An 18,007-nucleotide genomic window follows, 5' to 3' on the forward strand; every position below is an offset into this window, starting at 1 on the left:
CAGTCCACCAGCAAGACAAGCCAGTGCTACAGCCTACTTCAAAATAACAGTCTCTCCTACCTGATCTGGTTTGAATACAGCAGCTTTACCATCCAAATGCACAAGTTCGATGCATTTATAAAGCCCATAGCCTTCCAGTATGATGTGCACAAATAGGAGCGGGAACAACTGTTTACATGGGTTGATAGTGATATGACAAGGGGGAATGTTTTTAAACTAAGACAGGGAGACTTAGGTTAGAAATTAGAAGGAAGTTTTTCACTGAGGGGTGCTGACACACTGGAACAGGTTGCCCAGGGAGGTTGTGGGTGCCCCATCCCTGGAAGCATTCAAGGACAGCCTGGATGTGGCTCTGAGATGCCTGGATTGGTGGTTGGCCCCCATCCCAGTGTTGGTCCCCACACTGCAGGGGGATTGGAACTAGATGATCTTTGAGGTCCTTTTCAACCCAGGCCATTCTACGATCTTTATTTGGCAGTTTTGTAGGAATGGAAGGCTACAGGGAGAACCTCACTATTTCATCCTCAATTCTATGCTGTAATTGCTGTTCATAGAGCCATCTCTGATAGAAAATGAAAAAGTTTTATCTGATGACAGCATAGCTTACCAACGAGATATCCAGCCACTGAGAGCTCTTAAGAAACCAGCAAAATGTGAAAGGTCCTCAAATACCTGGCTGTCTACACATAACAATTTTGGGAAAAAAAAACAAAACAAACAACATAAGTGCTAGAAAGAAATTTTAGAGGAGCTGTCTGGCTTGGCAGCCTTCAGCTGAAACTTTCTCATTGGACATTTAATCCGATTAACACCTCTTTTATTTATGCTCAAATTTAAGTTTGAAGTTTTTGTTCCCAACTCCCAGATATCTTCTAGAAAATAAGAGTATCAAAGCTCTCACTTCAAGATCTGTATGCATCCTCTGCTTCTCATCTAAGATAGAAAAGAAAGGTCCTTGGAATTCTGTCTATCCTCTTTCTTTTCGAGAATTATTAGCACAAAGCCGTGACTTTTCATGTCAGTTTCCCTGTTTAAGCAGAAGAGGTGGCAATCAGCTTAGAGTTTTAGAAACACTTGCTTCTGAATCATAGCTGAAATACAGAGGTGACTTTATGTAAGTTCCTATATTTAACTGCAAAATGTTGTATTCTAAAGAGCAAAAGCTTCAGTAAAAGACTTTGCAGCAGCAGAATAGATCAAGAGATCCCATGGCATTTGAGAAGAACCCAGAATGGCCACGAGCATCAGTGTGGATTTGTAGCTGCTTAGAGCAGTCAGCAAGGTGCAGCCCCCCACACACAGTGCTGGCAAGCAAACACCAATGCTGCAAAACTTTCTTTTGGAATAATTCATCAGTTCCTGTGCTGTGATTTTAAATTGCTAGATTAATTCTAATTAGAAAGTAATTCTAGCTGTCAGAGTTGGGATCCTGGCTGCTCTTTGTTTTTTGCACAGTTTCATACACGAACAATGAAAAAATACAAACCACTGGAAGAGACTGTTCTCAAGGACCCATGTGGTACCAAATAACTGCAAAATCACAGATGAGCCATTCTGTGGAATTAGTCATCTCTTTCCTTTGCAGAGAAAAACAAAACCGACTCAGGACTAATCATCACACAGTTTCTGGCAGGTTTAACTTTTCCCTGGTTACTTTATCATCAAAGGTGCAGACAGGAATCATAATCCATCCTGTGAAAGCTTGATGAAGATGCACAGAAGACCATGTGAATCACTACCAGTTAATGTAATCATTTACATGCATTACATATCATCTGTAGTTAACTTCTGGGGAATATAGAGCATAGGAGCAGCTGAGGTAAAGAGACAGCAGCAGCTGAGGAACCTGGGAACAACCATTTATTGGTGTTTTCATTTATTCCTGATTCTCTGGAGGACTTGGACATCAAAGCTCCCCATGACAGAGCAGTTGATGTCTTCAGTCTCCTCTGGCTCAAAATTTTCAAAATTTTGAGACACCACTACCAGTTCAGTCTCAACATTTTTTGTTATTTGCACTTAGGCCACTTTGGTTTAAAGTCCAGACATCATCTCCATCCTAAAATGCTTTCTTAGTTTTCTTCAGGTATCAAAGGCACAAAATAAGAACTCATATCAGAACTTCACCTTCTAGCTACAACAGGTTTGCTTCGTCTGACAGTAACTTTTTTTTTTTTTTTTCAACTTAACACCAGTACAAAAGTCTACAATAGAGAACAGAGAAAAGCAAAAGAAATAAAAAAGAAGCTGCTGTAAAAACTCCATAACAAATAACAATTTCTACTGCTTTATGAACATTCTTTAGAATTCCTACTATGACACGCTAAGGATCCATGAAACAGTGTTTGTTTATAAGAGTGATGAGGTGCTGGAACAGCTGCCCAGAGAGGTTGTGGATGTCCCATGGCCAGGTTGGATGAGGCCCTAGGCAACCTGGTCTAGTATTAAATGTGGAAGTTGGTGGTCCTGCCTGTGGCAGGGGAGTTGAAGATTCATGATCCTTGAGATCCCTTCCAACCTGGACCATTCTGTATGTGTGTGTGATTGCCAAGAAGTCCAGATTATCAGGCTCCGCTCTTCAGTTTTAAAGAATCAGTTTCACACACACCATCCTCTACGTCAAAACAAAACACATTACACTCAGATGTGGCTAATAAATAATTAGCTTAATAATCCATACAAGTCATGGTTCTGCAACAGACACCACTATATTTTTCTTAATTTATTCTTTACTTCTCTGTAAACATGCTAGAGGCAGGAAGGTGGTAGTAAATGAACGGAGAGAGGAAAGTACTTAACATACAGACAAAAATGAAGGTCAACACAAAAGCAACAAACACATGCAGAAGCTGGGAAAGCTACCCTCTTAATACATACACTGGTAAGAAATCCTTCTCAGTCCATTAGAAACAGCCCATTTTCTATCCAAAGATAACATGTTTTTTGACAGCCATGACTGGGTTCCTTTTATCTAAGTTTAGAGGATAAATTCTTGCTCAAGCAATATTTTGATCTCAGAGGTGCTCATTTTAAAAGACTGTTGATTCCTCATTCTGATAAAGTTGACTTGAAAAGATTTGAAAGATTCTTCCTAAGGCTGAAGTTAATCTCCAGAGATAGACTGGATGCTCAGTCTTCCCAATTTCTTCTGCAGTATCACAGAGGGAGAGGCAAATCTTCACAACAGATGCTAACCAAATGAACAGGTACTAGCTTTTCCTTTAAAATCTTTCAGGACACTATCTTCATACTCCATGAATAAAAAGCACGTGTTTTAAGATCTGCTGCCACATTTAACACTTTTCTGCAGCCTCATACTTACAGAAAACATTAGATATCCAGATACACTTTCAGCTCAGCCATTTCAGAAGTGCCAGAGAAGAAATTCAAAAGTAAAGTCATCTAGCTGTGGTCCGTAACTCAGCAATGTTTTATCACTGCATCTTCCTCAGCCAATTGAAAGTCTATTCACACTTCCTTCTCAGAACTCACAAGCTTACGCCAATACAAACCAGCTTCTTCCAGCAGTTAGTTCTCCTTTCCTGCTCCTGTCTTATTGATGACTAAAGTTCAACAGTGCTCCAAATCAAGATGTTATCTACCTTTTGCATTTCAAGTGTTTCTGGGCTAAAGTCAACATGGAAGGATTCATGGAATTGTAATGAGTTGATAACTGACAAAATTATTTTCACTGCCAGCAACATCTGCTGTACCTAAATTTATAATTAAAATGAAATCATGCATGCAAAAAAAAAATAAAAATCAATAAGCTTCCATTTTGAGTTTTTTGACATTGAAATAAGTTATTTGATTAACTCAATATTAACCTGAATGTCTGGCAGCATCACTGACATGTTATGACACCCACAAAAAATTACTCTAAAAACGTTTTTTTTTCCCCTGAATGTATAATAGAGCCAATTTAGGAATTGTTTTAGCTACGTGCACTATGATATCCATAGTGCAAAAGTATTCTATGTATTACCACTCTGATTTTCTTTGACTTACGCACAGCAGGACTTCTTAGGCAGCAGCAGCTGAGTTACTGAAAAAACACTTTCCTTAAAAATAAGGTTTTTGAATAACCCTCTACATTCTGCATACCTGCTATTTTGATGTTCATGTTGTTGTCAAGCAGAAGATTTTCAGCCTTCAGGTCTCGGTGCACAACCTTCCGGTTGTGGCAATACTCCACTGCTGAGAGGATCTGCCAGAACTTCCGCCTGGCCTCAGACTCACTGAGTCGGCCATGGCTGGCGAGGTAATCTGTTCATACAAAGGACATTTAAATAGATTAGACACCAAGCAGTAACCCTGAAAACAAGTGATTTCTCTCTGATATTTAGCACTAAGAAACTCAAGGTGTATTTCAGCCAAGTTTCTTGCTTTCTTTCCTCCAAAAACGGGAGAGAAGAACAGCTCTTGTCTAGTTAAACTCAACTCTTAGCTCTTTCATGGTTGTCCATTCTGATAAACATTTTCATGTGAGATCTCCTATGAAGCTGTTACATTCACACCTCTCTTGTGAAGCCTCAACACATGCTGTGCAGTGACTAAAAGTATTTCTTCTTTAGAAAAAAAGCAAATACCCATAAAGTACACATCCTGACCTCTCACTCATCTTCATTGCATCACAGCAGAAAGAACATTTTATTTTCATATCTGATTATGTTGTAAAACTGTTAGCCCTGAAACAAATGATAGCTCTGAAACTGAAGACATCATTTATCTGCAGGAACAAAAACAAGCGAAGCAGCAGCCGTGCAAGTCTTGACAGAAGTAGCCTCTGTAGCCAGTTCTATTCTTTCAATTCCATGGCAGAAAAACCAAGGAATCAACCATTAAGATGGCTCCAGAATTGCCTTTCACATCCTATTAAGGATGAAGCTCATGGCCAAGGTGCAGGAAATGCACGTAGGTATTCCACAGGAGAGGCAGAGCATGTTATGATGCTATACTGTAATAGAAAGCACAGCAATAAAAGCAGGGTGGCAAAGTCTAAAGCTGCAGCAAATGAGAATAAGCAAGCACAGCAGCTACAGATACAGAAACAAAGGGAAAAAGCTTACCCTCAAAAGGCCTCAGGTACACAGTGATCTCCAACAAGATCCCTCTGCTTCCCCATGACACTCGTCAACCCTTAAATGAGGTCTGGGAAGGGGTGCATCCTGGCTCTTCCCCTTCCATCACTCAGGTACACTGCATGCACCTAAGCTTTTCTGGGTTGGCCCTGCCTTCCCAACAGGTGCTCAATCACTGTTTTAAGCCATGACTCAGCATTTCTGCTATGCATGTTCACACAGCCATCTCCCAGCCACTTTCTGCAGCACAGCTAGGACTTTTGTTAGACAAAACAAAAAAGCAGTGACCAATGAACTTATGTGATTAGTTATAAGCGTTTGCTTTAATTTTTTTTCTTTTAAATTTAGATAATCTAATGTTCCTAAAATAAGTTGGTACTTTAGTTCCTAATGACATAATGTTACATGAACTTGTGATACTTTACTTCATTTATGTGGTAGGTCAGCTTACCCTCAGTGAGACAGAATACAGCCTTATTAGTTACTGTGCAAATACGGACCACACAGAATGCTAAAGGTGAAGAAAGGCAGTTCATTAGTAGATAGTTATAGTGCCTACATTATGATCAAAGGGCAAATTTCATAGCTAGAAAATCTTTTCCATCCTGCAAGTTGCGTGAGCTCACTAGAGAGAACATGCGCTGTCAAATATTCTTCTGGCATTAGTTTTTTTTTTTTTTTAAAAAAAAAAAACAAACAGAGGAGGAAAAAAGAACAGGGGGAAAAAAAAAGGACAAATATAATTTTAAAAACATAACTAACAACTTAGCTGCTAGTTTGTGATACTGCATGGAACGAGAATAAGCTGACAAAGAACCATTAGGAATATAAGACAAGGACCAGGCTTTCTGTAACCTGTGGAAAATTTGCCAAATTTGACAGATCTTCTTTAGACTCATGTGCAAGGCAACTGGCTGCAGCATACTACAAATACATCATCTTTCAGAATAAACTAGAAAAAACACAGTGAAAAAGTGACTATTCATGTCAAAGAATTGATTTGTGATATCGCTGTAGAAAGAACAGTAGATTTTGATAGAGCCATTGCCTATTGGCCAGGAAATCACCCCGTCAATTACGTACATGAGAATACTGTTCATCTAATTGGTAGTGCATACCCACCAATTCCAAAGTATAACATTTCCTTATTAGCTCTAGGTTACAGTACTGCTGCAAATGCTTACATGATGCTGTAAATACCCTGAAATTATATAGCACTATCAAGGGAAGCACCAGAAGGAAGTTGGAAACTTTTGCAGAGTGCAACATAAAATGCAGCAGGGAGCAGTCACAAACAGCCCAGTGGGTCAGCAGCACTGTCGGCAGATGATGACCTATATTCCAGGATTCACAAAACAGTCCTCAAAGTTCTGGACTTACTGGAGGGGAAAAAAAAAAAAAAAAGGGGGGGGGGGGGAAGGGGGAAGAACTCATGCTTGCCCATGCAAAGCAATTTCTACATTTTGTGACCAGTCACTGAGGAGTGGCACTCATTTCAGCAGCCCTCAAACATTTCCAGGCAGTCCCTTAGATGTCATCTCCAGGATTTGCAGAAACACACAGAACACTCTCCTCCGAGCTTCTAACCAGTTTGAGTCTCAATGCATTGTCTGCTGGCTTAACTTGGCAAAGCACAAGAATAGAACTCCTGGCAGTAGGGAAGATGATAATATTTGCATATCATTCAGTCATGAAGTGCCTGACAAATCAAATGGTATCAAAGTAAAGTCAGATATCAGATACACATTAAGTTACATGGAATACAAGCCAACCCTGTAAATTGTTAATCCATCCTGTATTAGAAATTCAACAAATTAGTTAACAAACCTAAACTGTCATTTGCTTTCACAGCTTTAGCCTGTTAGGGCTCATTTAAAGCTTCCAAACCACATTCAGCACTATTCCTGGCCTTGCATTTTCCACCGAGTCTAGTCACCTGCATGAAATAGGTGATCTATCATGAAATGCACTGCTTTCTCTCCTGGAGACATAGAACATACCACAATCATATTTTAGACACTCTCTCCTTTACATTTCCAGGGTATAGAAGAGAAACAAGCATCTGAAAAGTACATACTTAGGGCACAGTCACTTTGTCACACGTCACCTATCTGACAGATGAGGGAAAAGCTGTTGATGTAGTCTACTTAGACTTCAGCAAAGCCTTTGACACTGCCTCCTACAGTGTTCTCCCGCAGAAGCTGGCAGCCTGTGGCTTGGACAGGTACACTCTCGGCTGGGTAAGGAACTGGCTGGAGGGCCAGGCCCAAAGAGTGGTAGTGAATGGAGCTAAATCCAGCTGGCAACCCGTCACGAGTGGTGTTCCCCAGGGCTCAGTGTAGGGGCCTGTCCTCTTCAATATCTTCATTGATGACCTGGATGAGAGCATTGAGTGCATCCTCAGAAAGTTTGCAGAAGACACCAAGTTGGCTGGAAGTGTGGATCTGCCTGGGGGTAGCGAGGCCCTGCAGAGGGATCTGGACAGGCTGGAGAGCCGGGCTGAAGCCAATGGGATGAGGTTCAACAAGGCCAAATGCCGGGTCCTGCATTTTGGCCACAACAACACCAAGCAACACTACAGGCTTGGGGTAGAGTAGCAGGAAGACTGTGTAGAGGAAATGGACCTGGGGTATTGATTGATGCTCAGCTGAACGTGAGCCAGCAGTGTGCCCGGGCAGCCAAGAAGGGCAATGGCATCCTGGCTTGCATCAGAAAGCGTTACCAGCAGGAACAGGGAAGTAATTATCCCCCTCTACTCAGCACTGATGAGGCTGCACCTTGAATACTGTGTCCAGTCTTGGGCCCCTCACTACAAAAAAGACATTGAGGCCCTGGAGCAGGTTCAGAGAAGGGTGACAAAGCTGGTGAGGGGTCTGGAGCACAAGCCTTAAAAGGAGCAGCTGAAGGAGCTGAGATTGTTTAGTCTGGACAAGAGAAGGCTCAGGGGAGACCTTATTGCTCTCTAGAACTACCTGAAAGGAGACTGTAGTGAGCTAGAAGTCAGCCTCTTCTCTCGTGTAACTGGTAATAGGACTAGGGGGAGCGGCTTCAAGCTGTGCCAGGGGAGATTCAGGCTGGATGTCAGGAAATAGCTCTGAAAGAGCGGTCAGGCACTGGAATGGGCTGCCCAGGGAGGTGATGGAGTCACCAACCCTGGAGGTGTTCAAGGAATGTTTGGATGTTATATTGAGGGACATGGTTTAGTGAGAACCATTGGTGATGGGTGGATGGTTGGATTAGATGATCTTGTGCATCTTTGCCAACCTTGGTGATTCTGTGATTTAGTGGAGGGTTGTTAGAATTGGGGTAGTATGTTTAGGTCATGGTTGGACTCAATAATCTCTAAGGTCTTTTCCAACCTGAGTGATTCTATGATTCTATGAGACGTGATATGAGCTCTACACAAGGATGAGTCTTTATCACTTGTTTGGAGGTCTCATGCTAAAAGCCAACTATAAGCCACTAGAGGAAACTGAAAGCCAAGATCAAACTAAATGTTACCTAAACTTCAGCCAAAAGCAGTAAATTCCTTTAAGTAGTTAGAAGTTAAATCAAACATAAGTCACCCAAAATGTCACCTTGAACACCTATGGTGTTTGTTATGTCTACAGATTTAAAACTGTGAATGTAGTGAGGATGTCAGACAGCAGGAAGAAGAGTGAACTGCTTCCACAGTAGTAGAGGCAATCACAACTGGCACTGAGGATATTCATCCCCACCTTGTTGAACAGTGGGCTTATTTTTAGGATTAACAATCAGCTTTACCCTCCACATTCTTACCCCTGTGTTGCAATATAAAGAAAAAATAAAGTTCACTCGTGAAAAAAATATAGGGAATGAGTCCCTCAGAATAGGTGCACTGTGATTAACTGACAGTTAATCGAGGCAAACTCAGTGCACCCAACGAAAGATTAGGATGGGAAGGAGAAAAAGCTCACAAGGCTTCAGTCTCCTGTCTGCTTTTCTCCCTCTCCTTTTATTGAATACCACCTTGGATTTTCTCTATTTCCCAGTTACATAAAGTTGACCTAAACATACTATCTTTCTTACAACAGATAGTTCTATGATAAGGACCTCAAGATGAAAAAGAAGATAAATCAAACAAGAAGAAAGTACTTTGACCATTTGATTTGCGTCCATGAAATCCACTCCGTGGCCCACAGTGCAAAAAATTACATTAAGTCAGGCTCCACCTCTTCTGTTCTCCAATCATTAGGGCCAATCATTAGGTGAACTCTATTCTAATGCCCCTCAGAGTTTGTTCTGCCTGGCAGTGTTGTTGAGTGTCAGTGAAACTTTTTCTCAGCAACTCCAATTTTGTAACTGCAAATGTAAAATGTATGAGAAAACTCCAGGTGCCTGGATGTCAAGCATAAAGTCACAAAATCAGTCTTTACAAAGCTCAGTCCAGTTCTTAAACCAAGCAACAGTACCTGTGATACACAGAGTACTCCAGATGACAGCATACCAGTACGTCAATCTCTTATCTTTTTTTCATTACATATTAACTCCATCTCTCACATATTACAGAAAGATGCTACATGTAGTCTGAGTCACAGGTCAGTATGACTGGCTTTCCATAGTAGTAGCCACACAGTTTTTCCACATCTACAGGAAAAACACTAATACTGCTTCAGACATCTGAGTTGCTCCAGGAATCTCTTCTGATTCCACCCACTTTCCTCCACAGACAGAAAGTAACAGTTCGTGACCAGCATACATGTCAACAGTGTTCTCTATGCCTGTGCAACAGAGATTTTTTTTCTCCAGTTTAAACAAACTTCCAGGTCAAAACCCACCATCTCACCACTGTAATTCACTATCATAGCTTTGCCTTTATACTATTCCTGGGAATGTAATTTTTGCTGTTAAATACTGAATTAACACTTCCATCCAGCACCATGAATAACATCTTTCTACCCAGAACGGGCCCAAAGTCTAGATAAACCTGATGAAAAGGTGCAGTAATTCAATCTCTCCTCCTGCAGATTTTTAATAAAAACATCACCTCTCTTCATTTTTCAACTTTACCATCAGCTTCACATCTGGAAAGTGAGACACTACAATACATGAACCAGATTGAGAGCACATTAATTCCAACTGCACAGCAACCAAAGTTCCTTTAGAGCAAAAATTTATGTTGGAAACTCAAATTGTAGCAGCTTTTCTTTAAGTTATTTGTTCTAAAATGTGAAGCAGTACCAGCTGTCATGAGCTTTTCTAGACAGATAAGGGGAAGAGTACATACCACAAAAAAAAAAAAAAAAAAAAGCCCTGAACAACTGAACAAAATCAATGCAATTAACTAAGTGCAGAAGTTAATGGTAAAGTGCTGGGCATTTGGAATGGAAAACATTCTCTTACCAAAAATTTCTCCATTTTTGGCAAATTCTGTCACGAGGTACAGCATGTTTTTTGTCTCCATCACCTGTTGATGGAGAAATTGCACATTAAGTTATTATTCGTTATATAATTATTTCTTATAATTTATTATATATTATTAATATATTTCTATATATATTATTAATTTATTATATAATTATATAATTATTTGTTACAGTATAACAGAGAGCTTGGCTATGCAGCTGTTACACCAAAGCAGGAAACAAAAAAGATGGGTACCCATATCCTGGGCTCGCATGGGAAACTCTGACGAAGTGGAACTCCCAAGGAGATCCTTCCCCACTGGCAGCCAGCTCTTAAATGGGCCTAGGAGAGGTGCAGCCAGGCTCCACCCCTTCCGGCAGCACAGGTGCATTGCCTTCACCTGTGCTCCATGGCTGACTCATTGCTTGCCTCAGGTGATCAATCAGAGGTTCAGCCTGTGATTCAGCAGTTCTCATAGACCATGTATCAATGCAAATTAATGCCCAAAAAGCTGAAATTGTGAGCTGCTGATAGGCAGGAAATGAAGTCTTCAAACAGGAGCAAAGAGGGAGAATTGAACAGCCGGTGTTACCATACCTGGTAGAGCTTTATGATGTGTGGGTGATCCAACATCTTCATTATCTGCACCTCACGGTAGATCTTTTCGAGATTCACAACATCCAGCTGAGATTTGTCAATGATTTTTATTGCCACCTGCAGCCAAAAAACAATAGAGAGATTAGAGCTCTCCCTGATTCTTTTATCCTTGTTATAAATACCAAATCCCAGATAGATGAGAGCTTTCTCCTAGCTCAGAAACACATATCCCACACTTTAGCCTTTAGACATGAAGCAGCACAGTCCAAGACATGGCCATAGTGCCATGGGGGAATTCACAGGATGCTCTGCCAGCAGCATTCCAACTCCATACCTGCAAAAATGGTACTGAAAAAGAGAAAGCATTGGCTCTACACAGAGTCAAGACATAGTGGCTGCACATAGTTCTAACAGTGAGGTGCTTATTTAAAGTTTGATTAATATGCTGTTACACAGGGACGTCTGCAATTCATCTAGTCAGTGAAAAAGCTCTGTAACAGAAATGCTAAGTCACAGTCTGAACCAGTGATTGAAGACCTGGTGGGAAGGCAGGGCCAGCCCCGAGCAGCTCAGGTACATGCAATGCACTGAGCGATGGAAGGACTGGAACCAGGATTAAACCCTTCCCTGACCTCATTTAAGAGTTGGCAGCAGAGGAAAAATGTATCTTGCTGGAGATCCTTGCCTACTTGAGGCCTTTCAAGGTAAGCTGCTTTTTTTTTTTCCCCCCCATCTCTGTTTGTTTCAGGTTGCTGAAACAGCTGCTGCATTTGGGCTTGTTCTCATTTGCTGCAACCAAAGAATTTGCCACCCCACTACTATCACTGTACTTTCCATTACATTATAGCATTACAAGCTCCACAGAGCAGATGAGTCTGTAGGTCAGAGCTCACCAAAAGATCCCAATTAGTTTAGAGAACAGATCTTGGTCCTGATGGCTTTGTTTTTAGCCAGTATCTGCAAAACATGTTACAGAGGACTGCACTTGCTTCAGAGACTAAAAGTTTTAAACAGGAAAAGGTTTAAAAAAAAAAAAACAACAAAAAAAAAAACACCATTTTTTCTTAAAATCAAGAAGTAACAAATATATAGCTGCTAAAAACCATGAAAAGGATTAGAATATGAAGATTATTAAATACCGAGTAGTGTTTATTCATCCTAAAGGTCTCGTTGTTAATGCTGAGGTGGGAACAAGCAACGTAAATCTGACAACTTCTGACAATGACCATGTTTACAAAGCGCTGAGCAATAGCAGACAGCTGCTGTGCAGGAGGAAAACTGCTGCAGAGCAAAGGATGAGCATTCTTCATGCAGCTTAAGAGCTGCACACACACAGCTCAGAGTCTCCACAACCTGGTAGAAAGATCACACCTCAAACTCAGTATTCTTTTACTCCCAGAAACCAGGAAGAAATCCCTTCACTACTTCACTAGATAGCTACAGAATAACAAAGTAATCAAAGCAAACCACTTGAGCCGGACCAAATTCTTAAGCATAATTGAGAAATATTTATTAAAAAACAAGCCCAAGTCTCACTTCTCCACTTCTTCTCCTTTATTTTCTGCTCTCTCTGGAATCCCCCAAATGAGATGGTTTCTTGTTCCTCCTCCACCATCTGTCTGCTCAGCAGCTGGTACAGAGTGACCTCCGAATTCAAGAGATATGGAAACCACTCTTTCTCATTTACAAACCAACAAACCTGCAGCTACCTTGCATTCCTGCCTCATGCCAGTGTGCAATGAAATGAAGTGCAATGAAATCCTGCTGCTCTGCTTAGTATTTAAAGTACATGGCAACCTGAGGATTGACACAGCACCACACTCAGCAATTTGAGGTATTGACAGCAGCTTCTTTCCTCCCAACTCACATCACTCCATGCAGAAATCTTACCCAAGATCCAGAACTGAACTCCTGCATGCCCATCCCTTTTCAGTGCTTCTTTCCCTTACTGCACACACAAAAAAAAGACAGTAACTTTCTCCTATTTACTCTCCTTACACATAGGAAACACATGCAGTGCAAGGAAGCTAATAAAAGCAGATCTCTGCAGAACTTAAAAGCAAAGAGGTTTTGTCTAGCAGAGAAGAGGAAAAAAAAAATTTGAAAAAAAATCAATAAAACAGTAGACTGCAAAGTAATAAAGAGCTTTTGGACAATTTGAAGGAAATAAAACAGGCTGTCCTCTAGGGCTCACACTGTACCTTTATCTACCCATCATTTGATTCACACCGATATTTATACTTCCTTCTCCTATACTTCCCACCCTCCAAGTGAGCATAATGGGGAGTCCTGCAGATGGATGGTTCTTTGTTGCTACTTTTTTCAACAAAGCTTGACTTACGTCACCTCATCCTATTGAGAAAAGCCTGTATCTGTAGGTACACAGGGTCTTGGCATATTTTCAAGTGTAGTCTGGCACTGCCACAGTATGATCTTAAATTTTAAGTACTGTTTTTACTGATAGTAAAATACACAGGCTGTTGCTACTCCAAAGCCCACCTACAAATGGCAGGTAATAAATATCCCAAGAATGGCCCTGAACTTGGCAGCTCCCAGCTTCCAACATCTCTACAGGGTGCCAGCCAACTTTTAACTTTGTTGTCCTAGATACAGAAGGATCTATTTCCCCAGAAAAACCCAGATAAATGTATCCTTTAATTTTTGTCTCATAACGTGAAGTTATTTGGCCTTATTAAGTAGTTGCTTTTTTCGAGACAAAGTAAAAAGCATGTGGCTGCCTGAACTAAAAAGAAAAAAAAACTATTAACCATCCTGTACAACTCTGAGTACTAAAGTTGTCTCTGCGCATACAGTCGCAGGCTTCCACGTGAAGAGCAGCACAGCAGCAGCTGGCACCAGTGCTCTGCAGTCAAATGCAGATTAGATAGCTTGGTCTATTCTGAACCCTCAATATCCATGCATCTCACAAAGTCCCTGGGTGGCTCAGAGGAGAACCTCTTGGAAATCCATGAAATCCAGCAACTCCGTCACTACATCATGAGGAGGAGCTAGCATTCAGCAGCAACACTTTTGTCCTCAGCTATGTCATGATGACAGGAAAAGGGGAAATAATTATTAGAGGTGAGGAGCTGTTTCAGGACGAGGAAGTTTCCTATCTGAAAAGTATGTTTTGTTTCTGGCTGCGCAGCTTGCCAGCAACCACCTGCAACTTAGTGAGGACTGCAGCACCACTGAGCTTCTAAGAACAGTGCAAGGAGACCACCTCCACCTGTCGGTGAGTTCCCATTGCTCTGGTGTGCTCTGTCATTGCCACAGCCAAACGGACCCTAATCAGAATCATAGAATCACAATGTTGGAAATGACCTATAAGATCATCTAGTCCAACTGTCTTCTCATTACCATTGCTACCACAATCTACTAAACCATCTCTCACAGCACCTCATCCAGACACCTCTTGAACACTGCTAGGGACGGCAACTCCACCACCTCACTGGGCAGCCATTCCAGTGCCTGACCACTCTCTGAGAGAAAAAGTTTTTCCTCATGTGTAACCTTAAACTCCTCTGATAAAACTTGCAGCCATTTCCCTGAGTCCTGTTTGTTGCCTGGGAGAAGAGGCCAAACTTTTCTTCATCACAGCCTCCCTTCAGGAGGTTGTACAGTGCAGTGAGGTCTCCCCTGAGCCTCCTCTTCTCCAGACTAAACAATCCCAGCTCCCTCAGCCATTCCTCCTAAGACTTGTGTCCAGACTCCTCACCAGTTTTGTTGCCCTTCTCTGGACACGCTCCAGGGCCTCAATGTCTTTCCTATAGTGAGGGGCACAAAATGGAACACAGTATTCCAGGTGCAGTGCAGCCTTACCAGTGCTAAGTAGAGGGGGGTGATCACCTCCCTGCTCCTACTGGCCACACTATTTCTAATGCAGGCCAGGATGCCGTTGGCCCTCTTGGCCATCTGGGCACACTATCAGCTCCTGTTCAGCCAGGCATCAAGCAACACCCCCAGGTCCTTCTTCTTCACAATCACCCACCCAACTCATTCCCAAACCTATAACACTGCATGGGGTTGTTGTGGCCAAAGTGCAGGACCCTACACTTGGCCTTATTGAACCTCATCACCTCAGCCCAGAGATCCAGCTTATCTAGATCCCTCTGAAGGGCCTCCCTACCCTAAGGCAGATCAAATTAGGGACAATTATACACACATTCTCATGTTTTATTCTATCTTAAATAAAGGCCATCATTCCTCCTAAAAAGGGTATGAAAACCCCAACCAACCGAAGAAAGAATACATACTTCAAGACATCAAGGTGACCAACAAAAAGAAGAAAACACAGTTTTATTGCTGTTTGTTCCCTTTTCCCCCCCCTTTGCAATTTTTGCTACTTAAAGACTTAAGAAAGCTGCAAAGATATTTTGGAACATTGCTTATTTTTAATTTAAAAAAAATATTAGGGATAGCACAAACCTCCTTCCCTCTTTTGCTAGAGAACTGCTCAGCCCTCTTCTGGAACTGGGAACTGAAACTGTCAGCAGCATAGCTGAAATGCTTGTCAGAGGAAAAGAAGAGAGCAGTCCTGTCTTTCAATCACTCCAGCTTTCTGTTTCTGTTGTTTTTATATTACCCGTTTAATTTTTGGAGCAGTCTTTCCAAAACCACCCACACCCAAACACTGCACAAGAAGTTCATGTAGAGATTGTCCGTTTGAACTGTAAGGCATCACCCAGATTAGAAGGATTCAGCTGTGAGTTGCTAACCCAATACATCTGAAAAGTAGATAAGAGGCATTAAAATCATCAAAAATCTAGAGTCTGTGGCTGCAGGATCCGCAACCAGAGGGTTTTTTTTTGTTGTTGTTGTTATTGGCAACCGTTTCAGTTTCCCACAGAATTACTCTTGTAACCTGAACTGAGACTTGATTCTTTGGCGGATTATTGACAGAACTGTCCAGGTGGTACCTTCATCTGTCCCCAACAGCAAACAGAAGCATAACATTACCATACAAATCTTCATCATATTTCATCACAAGCCAATATATGCCTTCCTAAACTTGATTTGTCCAGCTTTTCTCATCCTTTCTTAGTCTCTTCTCCTTCCAAGGAAAATTTCTACTTATCTATTCTGCATATTTCACTAAGAACAGTTACTCTGAGATCACAGGATTTCTTGGCAACATGATAAATAAGCATAGCAGGAAAACACATGCATTAACTTCAACAGCAACAAACACACAAACAAGAAGCCACAAAGAGGTCACTCCAGCACGGGTGGTCACCATCAGTGGGGATCAATCCCATGTGCACATATATGCATGGTGAGCTCACACCAAGCCAAGGGAGCGTGGTGCAGACCTGCAGCACTCACGTGCGCATTCAAAGCAACACTGGCCACAATCAGCTGCACTGGAATACTCAAGAGTGATCTCAACAGAATTCCTCTTCACCAGCGACCAATAAATGCACACAGAGCCAACCTGGCACTTCAGCTGCAGCATGTCAGCACGCTGTCCCGAGAAACAGCCTGGGTATGTCTGACATAGCAACCTACCTAGAGACTGCTTGGGATACAGTGGTTGCAGAGGAACACAAACCTCATTAGGAAGGGAGAGCTGGATGACAGGCTGGTACCAAAGGGGAACGCACAGGAATTCAGCTGTTGCTTAGAGTACAGATGAAAAAGTCAAAGCAGAGTTGAGCAGCCATCAGGCTCTGTCTGCAACCTTTGATATTTTGAACAGTAAACAAACACACATTCCAAAACAACAAATAAAAACTAAAACAAAAAGTTTTGCTCTCATGGCAGTTGGACAGACAAAAGTGAAGAACTGTTACCTGCAAAGGAGTGTGCAGCACATGAAGGCATGGCACCAGACCAGTAGGCAGTGAAACCTGAAACCAGCTCAGCCCAGCAGTAGTGGCACTGAGGGATTTACCATCAATGTTCTGAGTACTGGGCAGCTTAGGAAACAAGAGTTAGGGAAACTTGGTGCTGAGGATCCAGCACTGGTTTGTATGGCATGGGCACAGCAGCAAGGGCATAGCATAGAGTTGTGATGACCTGAAGGCCACACGTGGGGCGTTTTCTAAAGCCGGGTTCACCACGCAGGACCACAGCAGCTCCTACGGACCCTGACCCCGAGCTCCGCCTGCTCCTTGGGGGCAGCGCTTCTGGAGGGCCGCAGAACCGCCATAGGACCGTCCAGAGGCGCACGGTACCCGTCCCAGGCGATAGTTCCGCGTCGCGGGCGGCCGCGGGAACACCCGTACTGGGGGGAGGTGTTACACAAAGGCACCGCGAAACGCAGGAGGCGCTGCGGGGGCACGCGTCGTCGTCCCGGCGGGGCAGTGTGGCCTCAACGCTGGCTGGGACGGGCCGCAGCACCGCGGGGCTCAGCCGGACCCAACGGGAGCGGAGTGGGGACAGCACCCGAGCCCCTGGCAGCGGCACGGGCTGGGCGCGGCCGCTCCGCTCCTCCCGGCCCTAACCGCCTCCCGGCCCCAAGGTTGCCGGTCCTAAGATTGCCAGCCCCAGCAGAACCCGAACGGACCCGCGGCCGCCGTCTACCCGCAGCTAAGCTCGCAGTCCACAGCCCAGGCCCGGGAGAGGAGCGGGGGCGGCGGGGCCGCGCCTCACCTCGCTGCGCGTGATGCGGTGCCGCGCCAGCTTGACCACGGCGAAGTTACCCTTGCCCAATGTGCCCTCTATGTCGTAGAAGCCGACGCGGACGGGCCCGGGCCCGCGGGGCAGCAGCGGGGGGGGCCGCCGAGGCTCGGCCATTACCATGCTGGGCGCAGGGGGCGGCAGCGGCTCGGGCGGCTCTTCTCTGTCTGCGGCGCCCCGCGGGCCGAGCCGCCCCGCCCCCTGCGCCCGCCTCCACCAACCGCGCGTCACTGCGCGCGTCACGGGGGCGGGGCGTCGCCGCGGCAACCGTGCGCGGGGTGAGGGCGGGGCTTCGCAGCCCCTCGGGTGCCTCCGACCACTCCGCCGCGGCCCAGGAGTTG

At 43.5% G+C, this 18,007-nt stretch overlaps 2 protein-coding genes across 10 annotated transcripts in view; one reads left to right on the plus strand and one right to left on the minus strand.

Annotated features, from left to right (window-relative positions):
* Positions 1–12,099, plus strand: part of PKNOX2 (PBX/knotted 1 homeobox 2) — a 138,205-nt gene extending 126,106 nt beyond the window's left edge. The window contains exon 17 of the transcript XR_008209913.1: positions 11,502–12,099. The gene's annotated coding sequence lies outside the window, so the exon portion shown is untranslated. The remainder of the gene's footprint in view (positions 1–11,501) is intronic.
* The window catches only part of SIK2 (salt inducible kinase 2), a 49,487-nt gene extending 31,615 nt beyond the window's left edge, over positions 1–17,872 (minus strand). For 2 of the 9 annotated variants that reach the window (XM_052697386.1, XM_052697388.1), the window contains exons 1-4: positions 17,640–17,872; positions 11,046–11,162; positions 10,446–10,509; positions 4,105–4,266 (exon numbers count right to left, since the gene is read on the minus strand). In XM_052697386.1, coding sequence (XP_052553346.1) covers positions 4,105–4,266; positions 10,446–10,509; positions 11,046–11,162; positions 17,640–17,789 — 493 coding nt within the window. In that variant the 5' untranslated portion in view covers positions 17,790–17,872. Of the gene's footprint in view, positions 1–4,104; positions 4,267–10,445; positions 10,510–11,045; positions 11,163–15,473; positions 17,531–17,639 lie in introns of those variants that run through there. The other 7 variants (XM_052697381.1, XM_052697387.1, XM_052697384.1 and 4 more) reach the window with 5 other exon arrangements.
* Positions 17,873–18,007: the final 135 nt, after the last annotated feature.

This window comes from Tympanuchus pallidicinctus, unplaced genomic scaffold (assembly GCF_026119805.1).
Source record: "Tympanuchus pallidicinctus isolate F22 unplaced genomic scaffold, pur_lepc_1.0 scaffold30, whole genome shotgun sequence".
Lineage (NCBI taxonomy): Eukaryota > Metazoa > Chordata > Aves > Galliformes > Phasianidae > Tympanuchus > Tympanuchus pallidicinctus.